General features: G+C 26.3%; 4 protein-coding genes across 4 annotated transcripts; 1 reads left to right on the top strand and 3 right to left on the bottom strand.

Moving 5' to 3' along the window:
- Positions 1–289: 289 nt before the first annotated feature.
- On the bottom strand, positions 290–5,215 carry PmUG01_07028900 (conserved Plasmodium protein, unknown function; the record flags this gene model as incomplete). The annotated part of the gene is made up of 1 exon (XM_029004030.1): positions 290–5,215. One exon carries the CDS (start codon positions 5,213–5,215, stop codon positions 290–292), a length of 4,926 nt encoding a protein of 1,641 aa, XP_028860760.1.
- Positions 5,216–7,061: 1,846 nt separating this feature from the next.
- Positions 7,062–8,078, bottom strand: PmUG01_07028800 (conserved Plasmodium protein, unknown function; the record flags this gene model as incomplete). Its single annotated transcript, XM_029004029.1, has 1 exon — positions 7,062–8,078. The coding sequence occupies one exon, from the start codon at positions 8,076–8,078 to the stop codon at positions 7,062–7,064; it is 1,017 nt and encodes a 338-aa protein (XP_028860759.1).
- Positions 8,079–9,679: 1,601 nt separating this feature from the next.
- PmUG01_07028700 (conserved Plasmodium protein, unknown function) lies at positions 9,680–11,099 on the bottom strand (the record flags this gene model as incomplete). Its single annotated transcript, XM_029004028.1, has 2 exons — positions 9,680–10,119; positions 10,565–11,099. 2 exons carry the CDS (start codon positions 11,097–11,099, stop codon positions 9,680–9,682), a joined length of 975 nt encoding a protein of 324 aa, XP_028860758.1.
- Positions 11,100–12,208: 1,109 nt separating this feature from the next.
- Positions 12,209–14,716, top strand: OGG1 (N-glycosylase/DNA lyase, putative; the record flags this gene model as incomplete). The annotated part of the gene is made up of 1 exon (XM_029004027.1): positions 12,209–14,716. The coding sequence occupies one exon, from the start codon at positions 12,209–12,211 to the stop codon at positions 14,714–14,716; it is 2,508 nt and encodes an 835-aa protein (XP_028860757.1).
- Between the last annotated feature and the right edge of the window lie 195 nt (positions 14,717–14,911).

Raw genomic sequence — 14,911 nt, 5'->3', positions numbered from 1 at the left:
TTTAGCTTAATAGTCTAATTAATATAGAGATAAAAACAGTAAAGCAGTTTTTTTCCCCTTTTTAAGTTACTCATGGAATGTGCCATCGTATTTATTCCCCGCTATTAAATGAGCTGTTTTATTGCTAGCATATTTCATCATTATATTTTAAAATATTTTTTTTTTTTTTTTTTTTTTACTAAAAGTATCATATTGAGTATACTTCATACATTTGGTTTACAACGACTCTAACCCATGATAGGGATGTGAATGTTTCATGTGGGAAATTAATACTTCCAAAAATTCCCTTTCAAGGGCATACTTCAAAAGTATAAGTAACATCATCATTAGCATTAAGATTACCATTAATTACTGTATTATCTCCATCATTTTGTAAATAAAAGTCATGTAATGCTTGAAGTACTGTACCTTTCCTCCCTTGACTCTTCTGAAAACTGTTATAATTTTTTTTTTTTATCTTTCCGAATTTGTTGTTAAATTTAGTTCTTTTAATATAAAAATACACATGGTTAGCAAAATCACAAACAGTCATATGATCTAAACGATCTATAGTTAACGTGTTATCATTTCTATGAAGATCATTCATCAGGGATAATTCTTGATTATATTTCTTCAGCATAGCATAATGATAATTTGGCTTCTGTAATATTTCATCATTTTTACAGGATATAATAATACTATTTAAGAAATGGTTTAATTGCTGTAATTGTTCTGTTTCATCAATGTAGTAGCAGTTGTTATCATGCATAACTTGTGCTTTTTTTTCATCATCATGTTCGTTATTAGTAGTAATAGTATCGGTAGTGATAGCAGTGGTAGCAGTAGTAGTAGGGTGCTTTGTTTTTATTTTATCCCTGCAAATATCTCTATTCCTGTAACTACCTATATCAGTCTTAAACTTCTTTCCTTTTCGCTTCTCCACGTATGTAGCCTTTTCGAAATTGTCAACATTATCATGCTTGTGAGTACTGCTATTAATGTCATCATTATTGTGAAAATTATTTTCAAAAAATACCTCTAAAATTTCTATTATTTGTTGTTCTAATTTGTTTTGCTTTGTCTTAATAGATTTTAATGTTTGTATATAAAGAAAGGTTTCATTTTCTTTCATCAATAGATTTTTCTCCTCATTAATGTTTACTATTAATTTTCTAATATCATTAACTGCATTTGTTCGGTTTTTCTTATTAAATGGGATATATTTGTTTACCTTATATATATATCTTAACTTGTTTAAATATTTCATCAACAAAATTAAATAATTCATTTTATCATTGTTATACCGTGTTAGCTGTAGCAAGTTTATCTTCAGAATTTTCATTAAAATGTAAGGATCATTCAAGTCCTTAATGCTGCTATTATCGCTACTACTTCTGTTTTTATTGCTGTTATTATTGCTACTTTTATTCCTGTTTCTATTACTGTTATAATTACTATTATTATGCATGTTGGGGCTTTCCAACTTTTGGTCATGTTCCATAGGAATCAGGCCATGGTATACATCTCTTCTAATATGCTTATCTGTATGTAAGAAATTCATTTTTTTTAAATATTTTTCATTTTCACCTAAATGTGTTTCTATTTTTAAGTTCATGTTTTCCTCGTTTTTAGAATTCGCCTCATACTTTTTGTTAATTTCCTTGTACAACTTCTTCCAAATGGTACTCCCACTGTTACTGCTACTACTGCTACTACTGCTACTACTGCTACTACTACTACTACTACTACTACTACTACTACCGCTTCTTCCTGTTTCATAGAATGATGAACATGGATGAAAAGATTTCTTACCCGTACTTTCTTCGTTCTTTTTATATACTTCATTTATTTCTCTCTCTGTAAGTACTATATCAGTGAGTAGCTTACTCGTTTGTTTTACGTCACACACAGAAACGGTTTGTTCAAGATGATCACAAAAACGATAACACATTTTCCATGGTTTTGACAATGATGAAATAGATAACGATGACGCAGATAACGATGATGCAGATAACGATGATGCAGATAACGATGATGCAGATAGTGATAATGAAGAAGCAGATAATATTAATGATGGCGAAGGTGAAAGACACTTAGAACCTGTTCTACTACCCTGTTTCAGTGAAGACAACAATGCCGACATTTTGAGCAACTCAATAAAGTATATTTTTATAACAACCAATTCAAATTTTGTAATTTCAGCTTTTCTGGGAAATTTCAGTATATTGGTTTTAGCCCTTTTTAATACTTCGTTTATTAAGGTTGACACTCTTTCCAAACATGTAGAAAAATTATTAGTCTTAAATTTTTCAATTAAATTAATGAGACAAAGCATAAAAAATTTAACTTCTAAAGAGTAGAAATTTGCATATCCTCTCTTGATAGAGAAATTTAGCAAATTTTTTAGTTTATTAGAGTAAAATATGATAGAATTTAGTATATAAACCACCTGACTTACATACGTTCCTTGCGCCATAAAAAGGGAGCGCTGATGCAATAGATTTGAATTAAATAAAAACATATTTTTATTATTATCCCTTATATTTCTTCCTTTACCCAAAAACTTGAGAACCAAATTTGTGTGCTCTTCATTTGTGGTAAAAAAAGTTCTGCTAAAAAAAGAATCACAACTTTTGCTTTTGACATAATTTTTTTTTTCCCTTTTAGAATGAAATAAATTACATTCCTCACATTTGTCAAAATTACCATTTATTGATATTTTTTCTTCTAATTTTTTACTACTCTTGTTTATGGCACATTTGTCATGTTTTTCTATATCAAGCTTATTCGAATATATATATTCATCTCTATCACTCAAAATGTCAGCTAGCTTTTTTAAAATCCTCAGTGTTAACTCACCACAATTTATGTTATTGTTATATTCCTCTTGATATTTGAGTAATGCTTGTTCTACATTTTCACGATGTACTTGGAAATTAGTTTTGTCACTGTCATCATTACCATTACAGCTGCTACTGGTGCTACTATTGTTTCTAGTAGGAGTTTCTTCCAAATAGACCAAATTTTTTTTTTTAGATTCCTCATATAAGTTACTCTGATGAGGGTCGCATAAGTCATTCTCACATAGTGCTTTTATATTAATAAAATTTTCAGAATTACTACTGCTTGATTTTGTGTTGCAGTCATTTTTATTTGTGCTTCTATATTTTTTTTGGAAATACTGACTGTTCCCATTCTTCGTATAACTAACATCTTTAACGTTCACGATATAATCATTGTCATTCGTGGTGTTAGAAAGCTGAATACTCTTTTTAGATTCTGAAATATTTCGTTCTAAAGTAAATATTCTGTATGAAGTATCCTCAATTTTATCATATAAATTTGAATTGTCTAAATCGTTCTTATAATTTTTAACAAACATTTTATCATTGCAAGTATAGGTTATATTTCTATCCAATGCAGCACATATAGTGGAACTCATTTCACGTTCTACACTTAATAAATTTTTGCTATTGCTTCTACTGATGCAATTTTGTGTTACCAGCGTATTATTAATTTCATTCAACTTTTCTATATTTATCTTTGGTACTATATTGTATATTTTGTTATTACCTTGTTCATAAATGTTTTTCATTTTTTCGTCATGAGTATTTGAAATTTTATTAGTTAATTTTTTTAATCTGTAGGATTCATCTTTTGTATATTTCTTTTGCTTAGAGGTATTGTCATTCTTAGGAAGCAGATTATGCTGAAACATGGTGGAATTCTTATTCTTCTTTACGTTTGATATGACTTCTTTTCTTGTCTTTATATTTGATAACTTTGTTGCATGTACCCTAGATTTTTTTGAGCTTAATTTATTCCTTTTTTTACTTTTTTCTCCATATATATAACTCTCTTTTAGGTTATTTTTGATCTTTTGTTTTTTCTTTTGTTTTTTCTGGTAGTCACTTTTTTCGGAATTTTTTACATACTTTGTCTTTATAGACTTCCTTTTTCTAATTCCTAATCTTTTCTTACTATAGTCTTTTGTTCTTTTTAAATTAAATTTTATAATTTTATTATTTTTATTTTTTCGAAAAAGTTTGATTCCTCTTTTTATTTTAATCCTGTTTTTTTTTTTTCTTCTTATTTTTTTCCCCTTTTTTCTTCGAATCGTTTGACAGAATTTATCAAGGAACAATAATTTTTCTTCTGTTTTTATAATTGGCTGCAGTACGGTAGAACAGTTAATTCCTTGATCATTTTCATCATTGGCTATTATTGAATTTGAAGGAATGAAGCTTGTTTTTTTATATGTACTGTTAAAAGATTTATCTACAGTTAAGCATTTTTCATTTCCATTACTTTTCCTCCCTGATGGTGAACAGATGAATTTCTTTTCGTATGCTCCATATTTATCATTACGAACTATAATTGAATCTTTTACCAAATTTTCTAATTTATTGTCCTCCTTGTTGTCTTCCATTCCAGTTGATGTGTTTATTTTACCAAATAGTAACTCCTCTTTCGTATCATTACATTTTTTGATTGAGTTATGTCCTACGGTTAGACCGTTATAAACAAATTTTTCTCCATTATGGATATAAGTTCCCCTATATACATCTTTTTCTCTTTGCTTACATATTCTTATTTTGTCCATACAATAGTTTTTTTTATATTCATTGCTTTTACTGTTAATTGCCTTTGATTTTTGGCACTTGTATTTTGAAATAGTTTCCTCATTTTTATCTTTTATAACGTTTTTGTTTATATAAATTCCATTATTGTGTAGCTTTACAGTCTCGTTGTTAGATCCCCTTTTTAACTCTACTTCATCCGATATAGTATCATTAGGGATATGAACAGGAATATTATAATAAAAAGAGCTATTTTTTTTAATCATATGTATGGGTTGTTCACACGAATAAATATAATTATCTGTTTCATTTTTAACGTATATCTCTTTACAATTATTCCTGGGCTTTTCCTTCAAATCAGTCATTAATTTTGGTGGTGTATCGCATTGGTTTATATGTTTTCCTTTATTACTTAGATTAAAATTGCTTTTGCCTAGAAAAAAATCATCACTGTATTGATCTTTTAATTTATCTTCGCATTCATTATTAGTTGGGTCTTCATAATATCTGTCACTAATCAATTTGATATATCTTTCATCAACAACCAGAGAGCTAGAATAACTTCTATTGCAACAAAATTTTGTTATATTGCTAAAAAGGTTATAAGAATTCTTTTGCTTTTCGTTATAGCAACTTGTATAGGTACTGTCATCCATATTCTTTTGTACGAAGCTTACACTATTATCCGTTTAGTTATTTATGTGTATAATCTTACAAATTTCTATGTTGCAGTTCTGATGTGTAGTTTTTTCTGTGTGTTTAGTGTTATAGGTAATCATATGAATTCTTTTCCTTAGTTGCAATTCATATCTAAAAATGTTTTGTAAAGTATGCCTATATCAGTCCTGAATTTTTTTTTTTTTTTTATTAATAGGAATAATTGGTATATTTTTAATAACTACTAACTATTGTTGAGAAAACAAAATGGCTATCTGAATAAACGTCATATAACAAGTTTATTTAATGGACAATATCTAAGTGGAGCTACTCAAATACTCAGATGTCCTAATGAGATTTAAAGGGTATTAACAAAAAAAAAAAAAAAAAAAAAAAGAGCAAAACAACTTCTTACCGTTTCATGCACTTATATTTTGTAATAATTTGTCATCTTTTTATTTTTTTTTTTTTTATTTGGAATTTCGATTAAAAGTGTGTTGTAAAACTTTCCGAAATTTTTAAAGACTCTTTCGTAATCTATCCTTTTAAAAGAATTAAATAAAACGAATATGGAGAAAAAATTCTTTAAATAAACTTACGTTCAAAAAAAATTTATTTCAAGCACATAAATACATTCATACATACACCCACACACATATTTGTATATATGTTTATATGAACAGGCAATAAAAAGTTAAAAGAGACAAGCAAAAAATATATTACTGCTCATATAATTTTTAAATTAATTCAGTTTTTTATTATCAATTCAGCATAAATAGCTATTTTTTTTTTTTTTTTTTTTTTAAAAAAGCAATAATATCAATAACTCTAAAAAGTTGTAACATATATAAAATGATAAGCGTTGTTATTATTCTTATTATTTAATAAATACAGCTGTCGCTAGCAGGTTAACACTAAGCTGTGTATTTTACTCTATAACTGCTAATAACAACCTTAAGAAAATTAAAAAAAAAAAAACTATGCAGAAATTTTAATGCATTATATTCTTCACAAATATTATATGAAATTGTTCTTATTTTTTTATGTAATTATAAAATATGAATTATTCATAAATTAATTAAAAAGAAGCTAAAATATAGAAAATAGCCAAAATATACATATAAATGGAAAAAAAAAAAAAATAATAATAAATAAAAATAATAAAAGAAAATAAAAAAGAAAATTAATAAAAAAAAATAATAATATTATAAAATAAAATGGAAAAATAAAGTATATGTGTAAATATGATAAAGCTCTAAAACATAAAGCTCTCCATTAGTAAGATTTATTCATCCAATACACTATTGTGTCTATTTAAAAAATTAAATTTTACATAGGATTTTTTTTTTTTTTTTAAAGAATTTTTTGTTGACATAAAAATCTCACAACATGGTTGCGCCATACGTATCATGAAAAATTAAATGAATGGAAGAAAAATATCGCTATCTCTTCACCTTTATCAAAAATTTAATTATTTCATAGTGTACCTACTTTTGCATAAAATATTTCTAGGACTAATTGGGTATACATTTTTGTTTTTCTTACCTCTTTCACTTAAAAGGATTAATAAAATTTTAATCCAAATTATTATCAAAAAACCGCAAAAATGTATTATACTTTCACAAAATAAAACATATAGGAAATATCTTTACACATGCACAAAAGTTTAATAACAATCGTTGTCTTCATAAAGAAAAAAGATGGGACACATTAATTACTTTAATATACTTATTCCTTTGTGTATGTTCCTATCTTTATAAAAATATATTCCCATGTATACACAACAATTGGGGATATTCTCATTATATAATTAGATCTAAAAATGGAAATAATAAAAATCAGTCTTCAGGTCCATGGGGTTAAAGGTCGTAGAATGCGTAATATATATATATCGGAACTATCTATAGATTGATAAAACAATCCATCAAATTGTGTTGTACGTTTTACAAAATAGAAAAAGAATATAAGAAGAAAAAAAGTAACATTACTTCCAACAGTAAATATTTGAGAATATTTATATAAATCACTAATTTCGATATTATTAACATAAAATTCTTGAATTTCTGATGGAGGATTTTGTAAACATCCTTCTATTTTAAAACTTTCAGCTTTTTCCATTATTTGTTTGTTGTTCCTTAAATTTCTGTATAATGTACAAATATTAATATTATTGAAAGTGCATTGCATATAATTTTTATTATCCAAATCAGGGATGAACGTAAAATAATTATGGTTTTTTAGATAATCTAGATCATTGCATTTTCGAATATTGCTTATATTAGTACTACCACTAAGTTCTTGCATATCATTTGTACATGCTGCAGTTCTACCTTCAAACATTCGGCAGTTGTTAACCACATGTGTCGCTAAGTCGTTTAAACGTCTTTTGCACCACCAATTTGGGGTAACATATATAGTAATTAAATTAAATACATTTAAAATAAACCATAATATAAGTAGGATTGCTAATAACCAAGGAAACCATTTAACAGTGCATCCTATTCTTTCAGTCCATTTTCCTAGGGACATAAAATCATTGATTGTAAAATTTGAAAGCAGTGAACATATTCTTGATAAAAAAAAGGCGAAAATGGTAATAAAGCTAGTCAAAATAAGAAAAATTAATAAATCTGTTAATATAAAATTAATATGTTCATATTCACATGAGTAATTTATAAAGAAATTGAAAGACTTGATAAGTTGTTGAAATATCAAATTAAGTACGATATTAATTGCAGTTACAATTGCTAAACAGTTGTAGTAAAAACTGATTCTCCAGCTCTGCCTTCTGTGATTCCAGTTTATATAAAATTTTTTAATTATTCGAGCTGTTCTGGTTTTTTTGCCTTTCGTTTTATCCATTTTGGAAATTATATATATGTATGTATGTGTGTATATACATATATGTACACATATATATATAAATAGCTATCTTTTCTTATCTCTTAAAAGTTATCGTTATTAATTTTTAATTTTTTTTTTATTTTATAATTTTTTTTTTATAGTTCGAGTTTTCACGCAAGACAACTCCAAGATATAAGGAGGAATTATTCAATGACTTGTTATTAATGTGTAAATGTCTTTTATTTTTTTTTCGCGTAATTTAGTCTCTGTAAGTTCCGAAGCTTTTTTTGTGATATATTTGTACTAAATAATAATTTGCCATATTATCAGTATTTCCACGAGTATCTATTTAGGTATTCTCAAAAATTGGCGTCTCAAAAAAAGAGCAAACTTTCAATGTAAATGTTTCGTTTACGTAATGAGTCCTATTTTACAACGGTGCATAAAATGTTGAATGGGTACGTATTTATATATATATATATATATGTATATATGTATGCACGTATGTATGCATGTATGTATATTTTTTACCATTTAAGCAATAAAACTAGAAAATATCCTGATACATGGAGGAATAATAGATAAGTAGGACGTATCAGAAGGAACGTATGAACATGTATACTTAATAAACAGATCGATACAATTTGCATGCTTAGAATAGAATAATTCTACATAAAATATATGCGTAAAAAATTAATTTCACATATCCACGCACCAAAATAAGTAACAAATAAAAATCACATGTACAACAAGCACCTAAAATCCCTGTTTTTTTTAATGCAACAGATTAGTGCATATTTGTGCATAATTAAACGGATAGTATAATTTGCTTTATCATAATATTATTTGTGAATATTTTAATTATTTTATTTTAAACCCATTTAAAGTGTTCATGTAAGCAAGTATTATATGTATATTTTTTTATATAAAATAAGTGATTGCACGAATGTAAAACTTTTTAAATCAAATATTGTTTGAACGAAGGGGGTTTTATGAGGTTAATAAATATTTACTATATAAAATTTTTTTTTTTTTTTTTTCTTTTTCTTTTTCTTGGAGAAACAATGTATTTATTGGGAAAAAAATACGTACATTAGCAGAAGGAAAAAAAAAAAAAAAAAAGGTGTATATGCCAAAATTAAATAAATATACAGACGATTTAACTATTTTACAACATATTTTAACGAGTTACAATTTGGGTAAAACAGTATATCATATGAAAAAACATTGTTAATGAACATTTTATAAATTTCTCTTAAAGTGAATATTTGTAACAATGAAAAGTGGTATAAAACAAATTACAAAAAAAAAAAAAATAAAATAAAAGAGAGAAAAATTGTAATAAAGGGTATATGTAACATTTTGACTTTATGAGAAATTTTTTTTTTGTAACACTTTACTGTCACATAAAGAAAAAAGGAAAAAGAAAAAATTAAACTTTTTTATTTTGCTTAAAGGTGGTAGGTATGGGCTTATACTTATGCACACATGTATGAACATATGTATATCCTTATGCATGTAGTCACGCATGTATTTATGCACATTACAAATACTTACACCTCTCTAATGAAAATGAAGAAAAAAAAATTACACAGGTAAGAGTTCATGGAAATACAGCATCATCTCCATACGTCCAGAATACGGGTAAATTTAAAAAAAAAATTTAACCTCTCTTCATTGAGAATAAAAGAAGAATCTATAGGTGTGTTTACCTTTATAACCACAAATAGTGTAAATAATATAACTGTAGTAACAAACCAGAAAAAAACAACAGACACTGAAAATAAGTAAACATCACTTTTCATATCGGAAGTATCTAAAAAATGTTGTTCTGTGAAATCATCTACATTTCCGACGCAATTTGGAAAGGATGTCCAAGAAGTTTGTTTATTTTTTATAAAATCAACAAAAGAATCACATAATTTCTTATCTTTTAATGAACATACTACATTGGGTGAAGAACGCACTAGAAAGAGAAAGCTTCGTGCTTTTAAAAAAATAAAATCGTTGCAACTGTCTTTTGTCTTCAAATTAATTACATCTTTTGTAATTTCGCACCCTTAGAAAAAAGTCAGCGGGAGAGGGGAAGCAGGAAAAAAAAAAAAAAAAAAAAAAAAAAAAATTAAATTAAATGAAAAAAAAAAAAAAAAAAAAAAAAAAAAAAAAAAAAAAAAAAAATAATAATAAAATGAAATAAAACGAATATTAAAAAAATATAACTAAAACGAAATAAAATGAAATAAATTGAAAAAAAAAAATAATAATAAAACGAAATAAAATGAAAAAAAAAAAAAAAAAACAAGAGAAAAAATAATGAAAGGTAATGATACGGGATGGAATGAATCAAAATAAAGGACAGCAATACGTAGTAAAATATACAGTATAACGCAGCAAAACATAACAGTAACACATGCTAAGTATATATAGTGCCTAGCCAATAGGTGAACTTTGTATTCCTAACACAAGTGGGGAAATACATATTATGTAAGAACGGAAAAGTATACCTGTGTCCTTATTTTTAGCTAAGAGGCAATTGTTCACTGCGTCCATTCCATAAGTATTATACTTTAAGCTACACCACAATTGTGGGTTAAAAAAGACAGTAATAATATTTATTATGAGAAAAGATATCCAAGAGATATATATTAAGGACAAAATCCAAGAAATGTATTTTATTAAAAATCCCACAACTTTATAATAAATTCCTAAATTAAAAAATTCGCTATTTGTAAAATTCGAATATAAATATGTTAAACGAGAAAAGAAGAAATTCAAAAATCCCATTAAAATTATAAATGTTAATAGTACCATATACATTCTTTTCACTAATAAAATGGTAGATATAGAACATGAATGATTGCTAAAACTTTCGCTTGAAATTAAAAGCCTAACAATTAATGTATAGGACATTCCACATAACAGTAATATGTAAAAAAAACTAAAATATAAACTATATCTCCAAAGAAATTTTTTCTTCTTCCAGTTAGACAAAGCATACTTATTTTCTATAAAAGAGTTTAACTTTTCCAAATATAACATTTTTTCTTTTTTCGTTTGGCAAAAAAAAAAAAAAAAAAATATATATATATATATATATATATGTATTAGAAGAAGTAAATGTATTGGAAGTTTATCACCTACATCTTAGCTTTGAAGGAGTTTAAGTATTTTGCATAAAGGGGAGGAAGAAAATGAATAAAGAAATAGAAGAAATAAAAGAAAAAAAAAAATATAGCACAAAATAGTAAAAAATTAAACATATTTTCTGTTAATTGCGCAAGTGTATATTGTACTTAAAAATAGTATACACTATTGCGTATAAAACTAAAGAAAACAAAAAAGAACGAAAAAAAAAAAAAAAAAAAAAAAAGGACGGGAAAAAAAATAGCCCTACAAAAATATAAAGCATAACATAATATGCACATCAAGTGAAATTTTCGGAATGATATCATCATAAGGGGGACGCCCAAAAATAATTTGTCAAAAAACGCAGGAACGTTTTAATTTTTCCATATTTCGATAATAGTTTTGCTTATTTTGTCGTATTATACTATTTTCATTTTACGAAAATCAACTTTGAATTTATGTTACATGGTTCCAAAAAATGTTTGCTCAAAGGTAAGACATATTTGTGCCTTACTAATGAAAAGCACGTTTGTTCGCAAAATTTTTTTTTTTTAATTTTATTCATTATATTAGAACAATTGTGTTAATAATTTTTTCAAGAGGTTACAGATATCTTTTAAGCGGTAAAAAATATTTATTCAGAAAGCTAATGGAGTTAATGAGTAGAAATATTTTCGACCTTACTTAGAGATAACGCTGCTATTTTGTAAAACAGCTCGAAGTCAATGAACAGGGGAGTACGCACAAACGAATGTGTACATGTGCTCATGTATACTGCATATAAATGAATATATATATTTCCTTTCGCATACATATATTTATATATATATATATATATATATATATATATATATATATCCATTTTAGAGATACACATATAATTTAACTTTGCGCAACTTCTTTCCCATAAATGCGAGTACCCACTCACCGGTTTACTCTAGCCCCCTGTAACATTTTTCGTAAAAATGAAATTGCATATAAAATAAATAATAGTTAGGTGTATTGCTCCTTTCAAAAGGATAATGAAAATTTGTCATGTTTTTTTGATTTTGTTAATGAAGCATATTTATATTTGTAAACATAACAACAAAGTTGAGCATATAGGAATAAATAAAATGGGTACCATTACAAAGAGGAAATACAATTTAAAAGTGGAAAATAAAATAACGAAAAAAAAAAAAAAAAAAAGTTCAAATGGAAAAATTATGAACTGTTCATACATTAGCAGTACTAATAATATTGGCAGTATTAATAATATTGGCAGTACTAATAATATTGGCAGTACTAATAATATTGGCAGTACTAATAATATTGGCAGTACTAATAATATTGGCAGTACTAATAATATTGGCAGTACTAATAATATTGGCAGTACTAATAATATTGGCAGTACTAATAATATTGGCAGTACTAATAATATTGGCAGTACTAATAATATTGGCAGTACTAATAATATTGGCAGTACTAATAATATTGGCAGTACTAATAATATTGGCAGTACTAATAATATTGGCAGTACTAATAATATTGGCAGTACTAATAATATTGGCAGTACTAATAATATTGGCGGTACTAATAATATTGGCAGTACTAATAATATTGGCAGTACTAATAATATTGGAAGTACTAAAAATGTTGAAAAAGAGGTGGGTAAAAAAAAGGATAACAAACATATCAAAAGAAGAATTAAAGAAGAGAAGAACAAAATATGTAATCCCCATTCAAGTATCACAAAGAATTATTGGGAAAGAAAAAATTTAATTCATGTGGATGAGTCCATCCATGTTATAAAAAATTATGAGAACAATTGGAAATTACTAAATGTTAAAGCAGATGATTTACAGTTAAGATACTGCTTATTAATAGGTCAAGAATTTTGTTTTAGTGAAGTGGAATATAACACATATATAGGAACAATAAATAAAAAAATATATCTATTTAAAGAAACAGACAGCAATATATTTTATCAGTGTGTTTATGATAGATATAAAATATTACCGTTAGAAAATGAAAAAGGGAATATGAACAGTACACGCAATACATATAAAGAAGATTATTCAAGCAATTATTATCAGGATGTACATGACTTCTTTAATTTGCATTTTCCTTTAAACAAACATGTTGATATTTGGAGAAAAAAAGATAAAAGAATGAACGAAATTACTAATAAAATTAAAGGATTAAGGATATTAAAAACGGATTCTACTGAATCTTTTTTCTCCTTTTTGTGCTCAACAAACAATAACATTCCGAGGATAACTTTGATGATTGACTGTTTGAAAAGACGCTATGGAAAATTTCTTGCCACTGTTATATTTCAAAACGAAGATATAATTATAAAAATGATAAATAAGGAGAAGTGTGCACAGGATTACAAGTATGACATGAGGGAAAATTCCGAGCAGCGTTATGGTACAAAAAAGGATTGTCAAAATGGAAACGTGGAAGAGCGCACTTGCCAAAGTATGAACACGGAAGAGCGTGCCTACCAAAGTATAAGCATTCAGAAGGAAAACTTGCAAAGGCTGAAAGATGAAAAACTGAGAGAACAAAAATTAAAGGTGAAGAAAGAATTCCAGAGAAACAATCATACTGATGAAGAAACTAAAGCGGAAAAACCCCTATCAAACAAGGGACAAAGTAGAGGTAATAATTCTATAAATAATGATAACAAAATATTTTATGAAAATTTAAAAACAATGATAAAAGAAGAGAGAGGAATGAAAATGTTTACTTTTTATGAATTCCCAAGCATACAAATATTAGCTAAATTAAAAGAAGAGGATTTAAGAAATTTAGGTTTTGGTTACAGAAGTAATTATGTTATAGAGAGTGCAAAAATATTAACAAAAATGGGCAGCGAAAAATGGATAGAAGATTTAAAAAAGGAAGACAAAACAAAAAATTGCATAAATAAATTAATACAATTTCCAGGTATAGGCTTAAAAGTAGCCAACTGCATTTGTCTATTCGGTTTGAACAAATTTGATTGTATACCTATAGATACACATATATATGATATTATTTATAAATATTATAAAAACATCATAGGTGATGATAAAATCGCGCATTCTTTGAGTAACACTGACAAAAATGGCAAAAATGGAAAAAATGGCAAAAATGGAAAAAATGGCAAAAATGGAAAAAATGGCAAAAATGGAAAAAATGGCAAAAATGGAAAAAATGGCAAAAATGGCAAAAATGACAAAATTGACCAAATTGGTAAAAACAACGAAACTGACCAAATTGGAAAAATAGAAAATATTATCCTGGAAAAAAATAACGCAAAAAATGGAAAACACTCAAATAATAATAACCAAAAAAAGAATTCCCAATTTTGTGATAATTCAAAAATGAAAAGGCAGACAACTGTTATACATACTCAAAAACTTCAGAAAAAAGCTTTGACAACATCCTTATACATAAAATTATATACGAAGCTAAAAAATCTATTTGGTCCAAACTGCGGGTGGGCACAAACAATTCTTTTCGCATCTGAATTGAAGAAATTTAGTTACTTGTTTGAATGAACGCTCGACGTGCAGGTGTTATAAGCACACGTATATGCAGTGAAACGCGTAGTATATCTATACTAGACAGCTGGGGGAATATATACTTATTTTTAAACTACCGATTAAAACAAACAGTTTTTACTTAAAATAGAATTTAAAAAAAAAAAGAAAGGCTTTCATTATATTAGTTTATTAAAATGCATTAAAATTTTG

The sequence above is a fragment of the Plasmodium malariae genome, assembly GCF_900090045.1.
Source record: "Plasmodium malariae genome assembly, chromosome: 7".
Lineage (NCBI taxonomy): Eukaryota > Apicomplexa > Aconoidasida > Haemosporida > Plasmodiidae > Plasmodium > Plasmodium malariae.
This window is presented reverse-complemented; position numbering and strand designations above follow the sequence as displayed.